Source organism: Gadus morhua, chromosome 7 (genome assembly GCF_902167405.1).
Source record: "Gadus morhua chromosome 7, gadMor3.0, whole genome shotgun sequence".
NCBI lineage: Eukaryota > Metazoa > Chordata > Actinopteri > Gadiformes > Gadidae > Gadus > Gadus morhua.
In genome coordinates this window covers 30,053,124-30,069,574 of record NC_044054.1, presented here as the reverse complement: position 1 = coordinate 30,069,574, position 16,451 = coordinate 30,053,124, and the positions used below count along the sequence as shown (strand labels likewise).

General features: G+C 45.8%; 1 protein-coding gene across 1 annotated transcript in view; it reads left to right on the top strand.

The window, feature by feature from the left end:
* Window positions 1-16,168, top strand: part of b3glctb (beta 3-glucosyltransferase b) — a 19,908-nt gene extending 3,740 nt beyond the window's left edge. Inside the window, exons 5-11 of the mRNA XM_030362243.1 lie at window positions 2,703-2,779; window positions 3,189-3,300; window positions 3,724-3,860; window positions 6,903-6,966; window positions 9,065-9,181; window positions 14,338-14,407; window positions 15,988-16,168. Coding sequence (XP_030218103.1) covers window positions 2,703-2,779; window positions 3,189-3,300; window positions 3,724-3,860; window positions 6,903-6,966; window positions 9,065-9,181; window positions 14,338-14,407; window positions 15,988-16,133 — 723 coding nt within the window. The 3' untranslated portion in view covers window positions 16,134-16,168. The remainder of the gene's footprint in view (window positions 1-2,702; window positions 2,780-3,188; window positions 3,301-3,723; window positions 3,861-6,902; window positions 6,967-9,064; window positions 9,182-14,337; window positions 14,408-15,987) is intronic.
* The last annotated feature ends 283 nt before the right edge of the window (window positions 16,169-16,451 follow it).

Below are 16,451 nucleotides of genomic sequence, written 5' to 3'. Positions count from 1 at the left end.
GAGTCGACCATGTTGTTTTGATTAGGTTGATATGCCTAAAGGGAAGGTACTTGATTCAAATACCATTTAACAGGTATTGCACTGTGATCTGATTGCTATGGTCTGATAACAAAGGTCTAATTTGTAGAGATGTGCCGAATCCATCTTTTCCTTCCAGAAAATGATTCCTGAACCTGAGTATCAGCAAATACCAATTATATACCGATACTTCATTTAGCATTGTAACTACCAATAGCCAATGTTCTTATTGAAGGGTTCTTTTACCGTGACAGCAATGTACAGCTGGTTCACTTACTGTTGACAACATAAATATTTTCAGAACTAGATCATTTACATTTATGATCTATAATTATAATAATAACTTTGTATTCTTGTAGTTATGCGTACAACTTTCCACCTCCTATCATTCACGAACGCAGCATAACACTGCACATGTTTGTGATGTTCTCTATCTGTGTAATAAAGGAGCTAGTCACGCGATGGTATCGGATCAGTGCATAGCCATGCCTACTCGCCGATCGGAACAACTCTATTGGATGATGGGAGTGACCCTGTCATTGAGGATTAAAGTCAACCTTTTTTATGCTCAATCCGTCTGAATTGGTTACATGTCCTTCGCTAAATTCCCTTCACTCTCAAAAGGAGGGAGGAGATTCTCCAGCAAGCCACCCAGTTAGGACAGGTGATGCTACAATATTATCATTAATATCATTATGATTATTGTTATTATAGTATTACTTGCCCACAGCGCCCATAGCGCAAAAACGTGTTATTTCTATCAATCTCCGTTCCTTGGGTCGGTGTGTAGCAAAGCGTGTCTTTACGTGCGTAACGTTAAACTCTAAGGAAGTTTACTTCTAAGCCCATAACCACTACTTATCCAGCAGTGGATTTTCGATCATTGGTTTCTGAAGCTAACCCTTACTCGTGAAAAATGTGTCCAGAGAATTGAGTCGTTGCGTACCTGTTCAGTTCCCCTTCTGGGGGATTGATTGAGGAGAGGAGAGGCATGCTTTGTGTTCATCGCGCTCTCCTTGGAGAGAGGGCCTGGGGCTCTCGGGGTGTTCATTGTGTCCACGTGCGAACGCCCGTTAATAGAGCACACTTGGAACCAAGGAGAGTGATACACAATAAGACACGGCCTGTTCAGCCCCTACAGAGGGCTGTATAGCCCTGTTATTAAGGGCTATACAAATAAAATGTCCCCCGCCATGATTACACTTCTGAGTAAACAAGTTGCTGCTGCTTTTGCATTACGTCTGATTAAATACATCCAGTGCGATACGGGCTAGATACTCTCGTCATTCAGATTGGAATATGGATTCAATACGATCTGCATATTGAATGGGAATACAAACAGTTCCTGGGGAAGACACACATACTGGTAGGCACATGGAAGTGGATATTATAATTAAGGAGGCGTGAGAGAGACCGCAGATCGTTCTTCATTCATGCCGGGCTCGAGAGAACTCTTCTCTGCGTATTTATTTTGTGAAGAACGCGGTTCTTAGTTTCCCATTAAAACTCGTTTTGATTTGCTGAATAATTGACTGGATACTTTGAGCTTATGGAGAAGTGTAAGTTCTGCGGATGTGTGGGTATGTGGTTGTGTGGGTGAGTGTGTGTGTATGTGTGTGTGCGTGAGCATGAGCGGGTGTGTATTTGTGTGCAGGGGAGTGTGTGTTTGTGTGCGTGTGTGGGTGAGTGTGTGTGCGTGGGTTGGTGCGTGAGTGTGAGTGTGTATGTGCGTGTGTGTGTGTGTGTGTGTGTGTGTGTGTGTGTGTGTGCGTGTGTTCTGTTAATGGCTGCATCCAGCCCTGCGTGTGGAAGTGCTGCTGAAACAGCGCATTGAATCGGAGCTCACTGCATTGTGTCTCTTTGGGTCGGTCCAGCAAGTACTACATCTCTGTGGCCAATTAAATCAGAGCAGTGTCCACATTTGGGCTCATCCGGTTGGCCTATGGAGATTTCTCCCACTGGTGGCGGATTCTGAGGTATCACTTTTTCTTATTGGTGACAATTGCTAGTCTCCGAAGTTCGACAAACTTCACACGCCTGAAAGTTTATCGCCAGAATCGCTTCGGCTTGCTTCCCCTTTGATCACAGGGAAGCACAACTTCAATCAAACTGGAGATCAATAATGAATGTGTCACCAGGAACAGAGTCTTCGCACAGTGTTAGTGTAAAACATTAATGACACACACACACGCACACAAATACAATTGTGTGAAAACACAAAACAAGCGCATGCACACACATTCAAACGCGCGCACACACACACACACACACACACACACACACACACACACACACACACACACACACACACACACACGGTACATAAAACAAACAATGGTCTTCAGCTGAACAGTCTTTTTCTCTGTAATTCGCCATGGATTAAACAAAACTAGGCCAAAGCAGTCAATACATAACAATAAAGCCAGCTCAGAGCTCCCTTCCCATCATGGTGTATGTTTTTTGGCTGTACTGCCTGTATTTCCTCCGGTTTAAACCTGAGGTACACGAGCTGGGGATTGAACTAGCAACCTTTGGGTTGCAAGACAACTGCTCTACCTCCTGAGCTTAGCCGACCCCCCCCATATGTATATATGCATTGGACAGCATTCACCGTCTTCCCATTGTTCCCCTGCTGGCCTGCTCTGTGGTGGAGGCTAACGCGCGGCCTTGTGTCGTGTGTCTAGGGGGCTCCCGTGGTCCTTCTGCTCCACGAGCTCTCCCAGAACGACGGGGACTGGAGCGTTCTCCCGGCACTGCCTCAGTGAGTGACACAAACACACCGCCCCCCGAGACAAAGAACTGAGCCACAGCTAGTCGTCGAACCAGGGAGGAGGCATCGGTGACTGAGGTTCACGCCGTTAGCTTGATTTGAATTGCTTTGAATTAGTGCGAAGTAACACCAGCAGGACCGAATCGTAATGAGGCGACATCACAGGGCTGGGAGTGTGGTGTGTATGTACAGCAGGGTTCGTTAAAAGACCCAGTGCTGTTATACTCTTTATCAGCGCTCCCTCTTGTCCAATCAAATGACCCGGTCTGGACTAATGGTTGTATAACGAGCAATAACACATTACCTGGGTGTCACCAGGCTTGTGTTCGTCTTGAGTATTGAATCACAAACTATTAGTAGACTCTCATTTTTCATTGGTTGACCATCTGTCTTCACCCAGCCTCTCAGTGTCCTTCAGCCAATCAGCAGCCTGGTTTCTGTTTGTGGAGGAGGAGACCAGAATCACGCTGACGTCTCTGCTGCACGTCCTCAACAGACACGACGCCCGAAAGGTGAGACGCACGTCAGACTAACTAGCATGCCACCAGGCTAACTAAGGCTAACCGACCCATCAACCCGACTGAAAACACAAGATTAAAAAAACAATGCCCCTGAAAGATTCAACTCAAATTATACAATATCATATTTATATCAGCCTTGCTGAATTTGAACCAATCAGAACTGTCTGTTACAAAATAGTGAATAGTGATCGACCCTAATTGGCCTTCATCCCAGCGGTGTGGGCGGGGCCAACACAGGTGTAGCTCATGACGTTAATTAGAGACACTGGCCGACAGACCCTGCAGCCAATCAGCTTGATGAGCTGCACCTGTTCCCGCCCCTCCCGGCCCACCCTGGTGGTGAAGGCCTGTAAGCGCACGCGGAGCACGCCCATCGTTCCCCCTCATAGTGTCCCCTGTACTCCCTGCCCTCAGGAATGGTTCCTGGGCAAGCGTCTCCACGACAACAAGGCCACCATCATCCACCACTACGCCTTCTCCGAGGACCCCCCGTCCTTCGGCTACCCCGACCCTGCGGCCGGCTGGGTGCTGAGCACCCCGCTGCTCCACAGGTGAGCGAGGCCGCCTTAATGCACGGGCTTACCTGGGCTGAAGCCCCAGGGATCTACGACCATCAGGGGGCCAATCATGAGCTGCAGGAAATGTTTTTATTTTTTTTATACTGGCTCATGAAAGGAAAGATCAGAGGCCTATCAGGAGCCAAGACATAAAGGGGGCCACTTGTGGTAGGTGGGCCCAGTGGCCCCTTGACACCACAGCCACAGTGTCAACTGTCAGCCGCCCCCCCCTTCTTTGTAAGATCCTCTCTCAGGGGGACTACGAAACCTCTCAGCCCCAGGGCCCAATGGCAGGTTAATGCAGGTCTGTTTCCGGGCAACCCCTTACCCGTGTTTTCACAACCTTGTATCCGGGAAAGTGCCCCTGGAACGGTCGACAGCCAGTCAAACCCCGCACGTCACTACCAGTGAACTCGTACCAGATCGACGTACTCCCAGTTACAGCTCGTAACTTACGGGCTAGAAAGTGTCCCTGCAGTGCAGCATTCGGCCCCCTCTCCACCAACGCAGACCCGGGCCCGGGCTGGTGCTTGTGCTGGTTCTACACGCCAACCCCCCCAAGAACCAGCTTGATTTTCCCCGAGCTTTAGGGGCTAGAGTAGGGGCAACCTCAATGCGTCAGAGCGTACGACCCCGTTGTCCTAGCGACGTGTCAGGACGTTAAAATGAACGCGTTAAAAGGACACTTCCATACTTAATGTGTAAAAGCCAAGAACCAGTTCGAGGTTAGCACTGGCTTTTCCACCAGCACTGGAACCACGTTGGTGGAAAAGGTTGAACGAGTGGATTCACACGGGGAGGAAACGCTAAACACATTGTGACCGAGCCAGCGGGCGTTTGTGTATTCCTGAAGTCTGTCACTCACTGGCTGATTTAGCCAAGCGGAAAATAACATGGCGTGTCCAATTCAGTACTCCTTTTCCCCTTTTCCACCGACAGTACCAGCTCAACTCGCTAGGACCTAGCGTGGCACGACTTGGTTTGGTTCCAGGCACGTCGTGTTTCCATCTAGAAAGTACCTCTTCTACGTGGGCGGGTCGTCATTCGCATGTGCGAAACCGCGACGCATAAACAGGCAGGGTTAACGCACAGGAGTGTCTCCGCCTCTGTCACGGCCCACGGCGTGTTCTTGTGCGCTGATCCTGCCATGTTCAATAATCGATCACTATTGTTGACTGCACGCTGATGCTAGTATTTAAAGATGCCAGGCGAGGGGTGACAGGCTCGGACGTCTGACTCGTCATTATTCGTCCAGTGGCCGATCAGCGGCCAGCAGCCTGTTTTACGTCACACAAAAGTATTGGATCAGCTCTCTTGGAACCTCGACGGAGGTGAGATTAAAAAAGTACCAGGTACCTCATTTTGGCGATCGAATCGCAAAAAAAGGCGGGGCGAGTCGATGCGAGTTGAGCTGGCACTGTCGGTTGAAAAGGTGCAATTGTGTGCGTGAGGCACAGTTTTAAATTCAAAGGTCAAAGATAAACCAAAGGTTTGGAAGCCTGATGTGTGACGGGGCGTTAGATTGTAGATGTTGAGATTAGATGTTTCTTTTAGACATAAATGTGAATGGAGTGTCAGGCCCCTTTTGATTTGGCCTTTTAAAATGTTACCTATAAAGAAGGAGATTATTCATTTTATGGAAATACTTTGAAGTACGCAAGAAGACTGCTATGGGAGGCCCTGTTATATCCAATCACTCATACTTTGGATTCAACTTTCCCTGCTGACATTCCTAATGTCTGCTCCTTAAGAGTTGTGATATTTTTAACCAAGGATAATTACATGCCAACTTCAAAATGCCTTCCTTAGCCAAAACCCTTGGCTAAGGAAGCTCTTGCAAATATGCAATAATCTTATCCTAGACGAAAATTTGACTTTCAACAGATCTAATCAGGTTTTTTCATTTCTGCCAGTGCTATGACAGCGAACAGAAGTGTGTTTCAATTCATTGATCTTCAAAAAGCAACTGATGCTGCAGATCCCAGCCTGCTCATGGACAGACTGCACACGATTGGTCAGGATCTAAAAAGCTAGTTTCTGTTTTATCGAGACTCTATCTTACTGGTAGAATAACGACTGGTAGAAATGTTATGATACTTTCTAGATGCAACAGCCACATTTTTGATGATGAGCGTTACCTAATTTTAACGTTTGAAACTGATCATTTAAGCACTTATTAAATCTGTAAGGGATACGGCTTGAGGACAGGGCCAAGCAGAGAGGACGGAACACCTTGAGCTTCACCTGCAGGTCATCGATACGTAGCATCTCCCCCCATCTCTTCATTCCCTCCTTATAGCTGGGACAGCTCACTGCCGGCAAGGGCTCGAGGTTATATATATATATTTCCTGGGGGAGTATCCTAAGCTGGGGGGGTCTGCCCTTTCATTTGAAGATCCCTGTGTTTGGAATACCATCCAAAGCCTTCTGTAACTGGATGTTGTAGTTTCCCTTATTCAAGGATTTTAAAGTGTGAATTATTGACATAATTGAGGGTTGCTGTGCGGGGTGTTTTTGAGCTGAAGATTGCCTTATTTATGAATCATTGTTCCGTGTTGACTATCCATTTATCTGTTCATGTCAATTTATTTGTATTCATATTTTTGTTACCGTTGTATTTTACCTTGCCCTATAATCGGGGCACACTTGAAAGTGAGAATATCCTTTAAACGTGACCCTGAATAAAAATGGGTTTTGAGTGATGAATGGATTTTATTTGATCGTTTTGCCTTCAGCCTCGTCTACCATTCCTTCTTTCTGAAAGAGCACATTTCGTTTTGTCCTTGAAACAGTGTGCTTGTATACACTTTTGCACAAAGCTCGAGGAGATGTCTACGGACGTTTCCTAAATGAATCTCTCCTGTGTGAATGGGCTTAGCCTTCTGTCAGACCAGAGCACTATTGGTTAACAAATGTAACCTGATCTACTTTGACCAAAGAATATCCAAGCCAGACATGCAGCACGCTTTGGAAGGAGCATGTTCATCATTCTTCTATTGACTGCATTTCGTTTTATTTTATTTCTGTGTTTTTCAGACTTGCCGAAAGGATTCAATATTCCCCTCTGAAGTCTGACTTTACTATAGACCTGAAACATGAGGTACTGTGTGTGTGTGTGTGTGTGTGTGTGTATCTGTCTGTGTGTGTGTGTGTGTGTGTGTGTGTGTGTGTGTGTGTGTGTGTGTGTGTGTGTGTGTGTGTGTGTGTGTGTGTGTGTGTGTGTGTGTGTGTGTGTGTGTGTGTGTGTATATATCTGTCTGTGGCTCTATGAATGTGTGTGTGTGTGTGTGTGTGTGTGTGTGTCTCTATGAATGTGTGTGCGCATGTGTGTGTGCATGCGTCATTTGTGTGTGTGGTGGAACATCTTTCAATCATCTTCCCTGTCTGAATAGCATTCGGCTAATAGTGTGGCACTGCCCCTGCTCCGAGACCACAGAGCCCGGGGAAACATCCTCAGAGTCTTCCATTAGCCTCTCCTCCCCGCCGTAGTTCATGTCACGATGAGTTATGTACAAACTCATCTCCACATCCTCAACCACATTGATTTGGTCTGTGTGTGTGTGTGTGTGTGTGTGTGTGTGTGTGTGTGTGTGTGTGTGTGTGTGTGTGTGTGTGTGTGTGTGTGTGTGTGTGTGTGTGTTGAAAGCAAATCTTGACATCTGAAGTCTAAATTCATAATTCAATTCATGTTTTACCCGATTACCCCGATTCCCTGAGTTAAGCCTCATTTGAATCAAATCATCTAATCAGAGTTTCCATTTACCCAAATATATGTCTCAACAGAAATGCTTCTCCTCATGCCTTTGAATACCAGCTAGACAGCACACCCCGTGCCAACAAGACCCAAACGATATTGCATATGGGAGCTGTGCTTATTGGAGCACGCCCAGAGGGCAGGACATATCGTGATTCGTTCAGATCAGTCGCCAAAGCAGAGTGGCAGTGTGAAGAGGGAGGCGGATTTGAAAGGGCTCATTTTAAAGGATTTCAACAGTTTCTGGCCAGGAGTGGACCACAACACAGCTAATTAAACCTTATTTATTTACAACACTTGGAAAGAAGAGTGTTTTGTAGTCACTTTGAAGTCCATTTAACACTTTGAAGTAAAGTTGGTGGCATGATTTGATCCATGATACGTCCCCCCCCTGAGGGCCTTGTTTCAAAAAACCAAAACCAAAACAACTTCAAATCCCATATGGGGGGTGCATCAGAGAATAAAAACTGTAGAAGACAATAAAAGATTGCGTCAGTGGATATTTTAAACACGGTTATTTCTGCCATGTGCTCAATCCCTTCATAAAAAGAGTCTATTCCTCTTCATCAGGGTGGCCTCATGAAGACTCTGAGTCGTTCTGCAGAGCAGCTCTGATCAGAACGCCCACTGCAGAGGACAGGCTGTGGTTATGAATGTGCTCTGCTGGATTTAGAGGGGACTTAAAATGGGTCTGTAACTGTATGGGTGGGATTAAATTGTCATTAGGGTTTAACTCAAAGGTGTGTGTCGGTGTGTGTTGGTATGTGTGTGTCTAAAGTGTGTGGCTTGTGTTTGTAGGGTTGCACATGTCGCATGAATCCCTGTCCTTTCTTTGGTCTGGTCGTTTTGGTGTTAACGTTATTATTATTACTCATATTCCCCTCCTTTTGTTCCTTGTGCTTCACCTGTAGTTGGCTCATCAATTGTGGGTTCAACACATTTCAATTCTGATTGTTTACTGCCTTGTGTATTTATCTTTGAAAAGCTGATTTTTTGTACAATGCAATTTTGTTAGCATTTCTTTAATTTCTAATATAAATCATTAATGTTACCCCCGTGCCTTAGGCTTTTACACGCAAATACTTTCTCACTTCATTTATGTTGTGAGTTTTTCATCAAAGTAGGAGAGAAGAGGCAGCATAAATTACACATTCATGCTGTTCAGCCTCGAGTTCCAACGCACAAATCCTTTTAAACTCATTTCATTCAAGTCCGTTCAAACAAATTCAATTCAATGCGGTGCAACTCGACTCAATCCGATTTGTACAGAGCACTTCAATCACAACCTTTGCAGTGCAATGCGTGCTACATTGTAAAACATTGTGTATGTGCATTGTGCATGTAAAACATTATAACACAGGTTAGATCCTGGTCGTAGACAGCAGATCATGTTACCGCGTACCAGTAGATCACATCAGCGCGTTCGTACCCTTGCTCTCCGCAGATCGCGCTGTACATCTGGGACGAGGGGCGGGGGCCGGAGCTCCAGGACGTCCCAGAGTTCTGTTCCAGACCCGGGGCCCACTGTGCCACGGCCATCACGGCCCCCCTCCCAGACTGCGTAGGTCCACATGTTACCACTGCACTGCTATAACGTCCTTCTCTGTGTGGATCTGCGTGTTATCGTCTCCATGTTGGTGACGTCGTTCTGTGTGTTTCTTTGTCCTCGCCGCTACTGTTTTTAACAACTCTGTGTCCTTTTTAACGAACCCAAAACTGCATGTCCTGTTCTGCGTTTGCGTTGATGTATTTTACGGAAGCCTTATTTGCACCTTGGCTAGGGACAGCAGATGAAAGACCTGTTGTATTTGTGCACCACGTGTATTATTATTTTGTACGGTCCTCGCTCTCAACTGAACTAAACCAACTGTGGACGTCCCTGTAGGGGCCCTCAAATGTTGTGGCCCCAAGGCATGTCTGGGCCCTGATGAAAAGTATCACACTACGATATAGTTTAGTGTGAGTGATGCTTTGTATAGTCATTATTTTTTATTATAGGCTGGGCCTGTGCAAATATTACCCAAATTACTAAAGTATGGCTAGGAGAGAAAGTTTTGAGATGTGTGTTTGTGGCTGGTGTTTGTGTCTGTGTGTATGTGTGTTTTTGTGTCTGGGGTCGTTTTAGCTCTGGAGGTTGAGCGGGTGGCTCCTTCAAGTTGAGTGTCGAGGTGTCCCTGAGCTTAAAGCCTCACCCCCACTGAATCCGACGAGCTGGCGGTCGCCTTGCGTGGTCGACTCTCTATGTTTTTATGAACAGTTGTAAGCCGCTTTGAATAGAAGTGTCTTCTAAATGTAAATTATGTGTTTGGTATTTATGTCTACGAGTGTGAGAAGAAAGTAAAAGCGAGAGAGTGTGATGGATCCTGTGATTGGTTGTGTGTGTGTGTGTGTGTGTGTGTGTATCCTTCCTCCCCTGTGATTCGTTGACATGGCATCAACAGCACCTGCGTGAAGCCGACCCGTAGCTTTACCGCCCCTAAAAAACCAACCACACCAAACAACTGAAGAGACAGCTGATACATATTCAGTTTCAAGTCAAAACATCCTCAATCAAAAAACGAATGAATTATTCATTTTGCGAACACGGCCCGAAAACGCGGCGCGCAGAGAAAAAGGAAATACGATCCGACTGAACAGTTTTCAGAAGGGTTTCCTGTCGGCGGCGGTGGGGAGGGTGTCAGCGCCGGTAACCACCGCGGGAAGGCGGGAAACACGGCGGAATGGAACAGTCCGTCCCCACCACCAAAATGATTGTTCTATGGGAACGAGGAGTGTCTGGCCCTCACACTTCACTCCCTCCCCGGCTGGTTCAGCCTGTTCCGGGTCCTCGCAAGTGATATCACAGCTGAGAGGAGAGGGACACCACCTGGAATCAAACTGGCTGTAACCAGGCTGTAACCAGGCTGTAACAAGGCTGTTACCAGGCTTTTAAAGGCTGTTACCTGGCCATAACCAGGCTGTCACCAGGCTGTTACCAGGCTGTTACCAGGCTGTTACCAGGCTGTTAAAGGCTGTTACCTGGCCATAACCAGGTTGTTACCAGGCTGTCACCAGGCTTTGACCAAACTCTTACTAGGACGCTGAGAGGGCTCTAACCAGGCTGTTACCAGGACTGTAACCAGGCTGTAAGCAGGCTGCAAGCAGGCTTTGACCAATCTACTTACTAGGACGTTGAGACGGCTGTCGCCAGGCTGTCACCAGACGCAGACGTAGCTCGAAGAAAAACCGACGGAAGGAGAGGTAGTCAAAACAGAACCAACGTGTTGTGGTGCAGGATGACGACAAACGAGTTGCTCCAGTCCGCGGCCTGGACCAACGCCCTGGGGGCACCGCGGCCGGCGTTCCCCCGCTGCCGACCCCCGGACACAGCGTGAGGCCCCTTCACCGGACTGTGGGAAAAACAAAGTGAGGAACGCCGCGGCCGCGCCAAGTGGTGCTGTGGCTGACATTTACCAGGACGCACATGGCGCCGAACGGACCCACACTGGGCTTATAGGCTTTGCCCTGAAGGTGTGGCAATGGGATACACACATGGAGGCAGGATGTGGGGGGCGGGGTCAGACCAGAGACAGGGTAGTGTTTTGGGGCAGCCAAATCACCGGGGGTCTGGTAAATGTTCAGGGCTCCTGGTGGTTAACCTGGGTTTCTATCAGGTTGATTTCCATTAGTTTGAAACATATTAAAAAAGGCTCAAATGGATGAAATGTCCTGGAAAAAGCGAGGATATAGATCACGGAAAACGAGAAAAGGGATTTATTTCGTGTTGTTCTCGATTTGATGGCAAAGCTGGGGATTCTGGGATATTGTTGGCGTTGACTGCTTGTACCTTAAGGGCGATTATGCGCTTTGTTTTTTGGCTGGTTTGTGGATGAGAGGCATCGTGCTCATTCAAAAAGAGATTAGTCAGGCGCCCTGTGACCAGTACGTCCACTGGAACACGAACCTCCCTGAGCAAGGAGAGGTGATGGAAAATGTTCAGGAGAATCACAAAGTCACACAATGTAACGTTTTGACAATGAGCCACGAGCTGATCTAAGCGGTTGGGAGAGGTGAGAGTGGAGGAGAATTAAAGACTCTCGAAGGCCATTCGAATCCCATCTCGATGTGAAATGTGAAAAAATGCGGGAGGCTGGGGGGAATTCATAAACAGGACAACAGCCCTTTCGGATGTTGAGAAGCGAGTGCATTTGATTAGTGTCAGGGCCTCGTGTATATATATGCTCTCTTGGGTTTGCAACCGTTTCTTTTTTTAGGCATTTTTATGGTAATAGAGCAATTACATAAAAAAGTTTGGTAAACATTTTGATGTGCGAAGGGTGTTTTTTTGTGAAGTCAGTGTCAGCTACCGTGAAGGTCTATTTCTGTGCTGACTATTTGTATGCTAATTGGTTGAAAAAGAGCCCGAAAACGTTCTAAATCTCTTGGTAGACCTTTCAGCAATAGTTTAAGTATAAGTTTATGAATGCAATTAAAAATATAACCGAAAAAAATGTCAAGAACACACTATTGGAAGATCTATAAATATGACAAATAATTATGAAGGAATGATGTTGATGTTCCCCTTAATGCCATACTGTGCCTCGCCTTTCAGGTGACTGCAGAGCAATAGCCGAATGTCATGTTCAGCATGTTCATTACTGTCTAATCGGGATTAAATCTCTCAAACTAAGGATCAACAGTACAAGGCATTATCCCATTGAGCCACTGACATACCTGAAATTTAGCCTCATTCACATGGTGAAGACGTCTATCGATAAGCACATAACATCCAGAAAACTCCAAGCAAATAAACAAGAGAATTAAGATCTGAAAATGTGCAATATTAATTGTATCCATCTAATGATAGCCGTATGGTAGTTAATACAATAACAAAATGGTAATATAGGCAAAATGGGTTGAGACTGTGGACGTTTGGCTTTTCTAGGAAATTCTAGGAAAAGTAAACATTTTTAGAGTAAAAGACCAGGGTGAAAAAGATGCATCTGATTTTAGAGATTAATACGATGAAAGAATTTTGAGTCCAGGTCAATCTGGTTAGGATAAATAAGGCTAGTTCATTTTTATTTTTTTAAATAGCGCCACCTTTGGGAGCAGTACCACAATTTGGGTTTATGGGTAGTGGGGGGTATTGGTATCCACCTGATAATAGTGGTATTTTTTTTTATACAATAACAAAATGGTCTTATAAAAAATGGGCTAACTGCTCCAACTTCAATGGAACTAAATAAAACAAATTCTGTTCGATGATTTTTGTGAGGCTTGGTCTAAAGTGGTGATTTTGGTAAATCTTTGATCTGAATCTAGTGCGGAGAAATAAGCCTAATTCATGATTTTTTACAATAGCGGCACCTTTGGGTGCAGTACCACAAATGTGGGTTTCTGGGTAGAGGGGGTTATTGTTAACCATACCTGAAAGTTTCAAGAGTTTTTGACTTACGGTAGAGGCTGCAGTATTACTTTTACAGAATTTGAGAGAAAAATAAAACGTGACAGAAACAATATGGGACCAAGCAGCTTCGCTGCTCGGACCCCTACTAGCACCCCCAGCAACACGTGTATTTATATTAGTAAATATATGAGTACATTTAAGTTTAAACTCATGCAAAGCACCCTGCCTCATGCGTAAGGCCATTCCATCCACACTGGCATGACGTATCTAGACCATGTCCCGTACTTTGATTGGCTCTTGTTTTCAAAAGTCAAACCCCTGCAGGATGGACACTGTTTTGAAGTCTGTCTTGCATACAAAGCTGTGACGGAAACAGGGAAGGCTGACAGCTGCCATCACAGAGCTGTGTTTGATGTCAATTAAACGGCACGCATTGGGGTATGGCGCAGGCTCACCTGTCACTGTCTGTGCTGCCTGCTACGCCACGCACAACACGGGGAATAGCAATTCCCCATAAAGTCACAAGCAAGCAGATTTAGGGGGAATATGATGTAAACCCCAAAGTAATGGCAACCTCAAAGCAAAGGAAACGCAGCTTAAACCGAGACTGGGACTACGACGTGAAGTGACATTTAAGTCTGAAAGATTTTTGAAGACTACATCTCAGCATCGGTAATGTGTCCCACATCGTCCAAGTGAAACCTGCTCTTTGTCCCAGGTCTGGTTTGTCCGGATCATGTCTCCTTAATCCCCACAGCGTGTAAATCATGGTCTGGATCCATGTCGGCATGCAGCCCCTGGAACAAAAAAGCTCATAACTTCATATTAAAGTAGTCTGCTTGTCAGCAGACTCAAGTCATCCTCCATCCAACGGAGCAACAGCCCAACCTCGGACGCTGCAGTCGTTTCAAGGTCCATGTTTGAAGTTGGGTCAAATGTCATTACACAGCGATTGTAAAACCTGAGGGCTTCCTTGCTGGAGAATTTAAGGCGCGGTAATGTGGCTTTTAAGTGTGCTGTGATTTGGTTTTTATGGACTAAAAGATGTAAGATTGATGAACAAGAAATTAACTGTGTCTGGTCCATGTCTTAAGTGCTCAAGGGCCGGAACAGTAATTCAACCTGAGATATTCTTGAGTTTTATTATTGCTCCATAAATCCCACAAGCCGGCGTGTTGTGGGATCCAACTCCTTGTCAGGTCAGTTCCGTAGCCCCTGCTGGGAGATGTGATGTGTGTGTGTGTGTGTGTGTGTGTGTGTGTGTGTCTGTATCTTGTATATCTTTATACCCTGTAATTCATGGTTGTCATTTCCTGTTCCTCTTTTAGGGTGATCCCGTGAAGAAAGAAGACGTTTTTGTTGCCGTGAAAACTTGTGAAAAGTTCCACTCCGACCGAGGTGTGTGTGTGTGTGTGTGTGTGTGTGTATGTGTGTGTGTGTTTTGTGTGTGTTAAAATTGCCCACCTCCCACCTTAATGGTATTATACATAGCCACTTTGAAACAGTGGTGGATTAACAAACAATAATTGTTAATTAACAATAATGGATTTAAACATTAAAATACATCAAAATAATTCCAATGCTCACTTTTCAAAGGTTGCTGGCAGTTAAAAAATGTTGCTTGTAATAAGAACCCTTTTCCACCTGCTGACCGACAATGTTTCAAAACGATGCAAAATATTTCAATGGTGGCAGCTATTATAATCAACATCTACTTACACTTATTACTTTGGAAGGTTGCGCAAAACTCTTTCACTTCCCACCATTCCACGGCACGCCATGTGTTGAATCGCTGCATTTTACCCAAAATTGAACTCTACTTAGCATGATTGGCGAAACCTCGCGTAGGCACCGAATTTCCCATCAAAGCAACATCACAGCCACTCTGCTGAAATTGAACCATTTCCATAATAATCCCCCGCCCGTATTCTGTTTGGAAGAGGGTCAGAACGCGCCAGCATGTCACGAGGCGGGGTGACGTGTGTGGCGCGTTGAGGTGTGTGGCCTCACAACACCAGCACGAAGCTCTAAAGTATGAGCTTTAGCTCCACATAAAAGCAAAATCACCCTCCCAGTGCTAGTCGTCCGCTACTGAGATTCTGCTCTCCACCAACGGATGAATTCAAAGCGGAATGGTGACGGTTCAAGTGGTAGACCGGTGTCCCTTCCCGGTGATTAATGCAATCTTCACATCACAGTGGGGCGGTGTCCACAGACGTTAACGGGGAGACCGTGACGATCACTGATCCTGATTCACCTGAGTCGCTTTTAGAGGGGAAGACATTTATGAACGCATTAACTGCATCAAGCTGTGAGATATGAATGTGATTAGTCCTGCTTGGGTTCATTCTAGGACTGTCAAATGTGGATATGTGTGTGTTTGTCTGTGTGTGTGTGTGTGTGTGTGTGTGTGTGTGTGTGTGTGTGTGTGTGTGTGTGTGTGTGTGTGTGTGTGTGTGTGTGTGTGTGTGTGTGTGTGTGTGTGTGTGTGTGTGTGTGTCCAGACCTGGAAGCTCAAAGCAGTTGATCTATGCTTTTGAAGCATGTTTTTGAGATGTTGATCTCAAAAACGAGATGTTGATTCTCAGGTGAAATTGTGCCTTAGGGCTCTGCCTTCCTCCTGATTGACTACTGGTTTGATACCGCCATGGTTCAGTAATCACAGGAGGCTTTAGAGGGCCATTATGGTCTGTTTGAAGGGCCTGCCTCCATGGTTTTTTATTTTATATATCTGTGTACTTAATCTCAGTTGAATTAATATGCAGATCATAACCACTGGGATATTTGATAGTCCCACTTGCCCACTGTCTTTGATGCAACACACACACACGCAAGCACGCACGCGCGCACACAGACACTCACACTCACACACACACACACACACACACACACACACACACACACACACACACACACACACACACACACACACACACGCACGTGAAGTCATTCGTTTACCTGACTCCTCTGCTTCCCAGTGCCCGTCGTCAAGGCGACGTGGGAGAAGGATGCAGCGTTTCTGGAGTACTACAGTGATGTCACCGATCCCTCCATACCCACAATGCACCTGGGCGTGCCCAACACTGAGAGAGGTGAGGGCGTTCATCAACGTAAAGAGTTATGAGATGTCTCTCACATGCACTGACTGACAGTATCACCGCAAGCCGATAGAAAAGACGTGTTTATGAAAAAAAGAATAATAATACCATTTATTTAACAACCTTTCAGGACACCCAAGGTCGCTTCACAGATAAAACAAATAGGAGAAAAATATCAACAAAAATAGGAGATCTGAACCACACCTGTGAGTGGTTCAGCGTGAATCCACTTTAAAAAGTTCCTTTTTAAAGTGGATTCTCACTGAACGATTCACATTCACATATGTACGTCAATATGGTGGATGTAAAGGAGTTTGCTAAAAATATCTACTTTTGAAACCTAA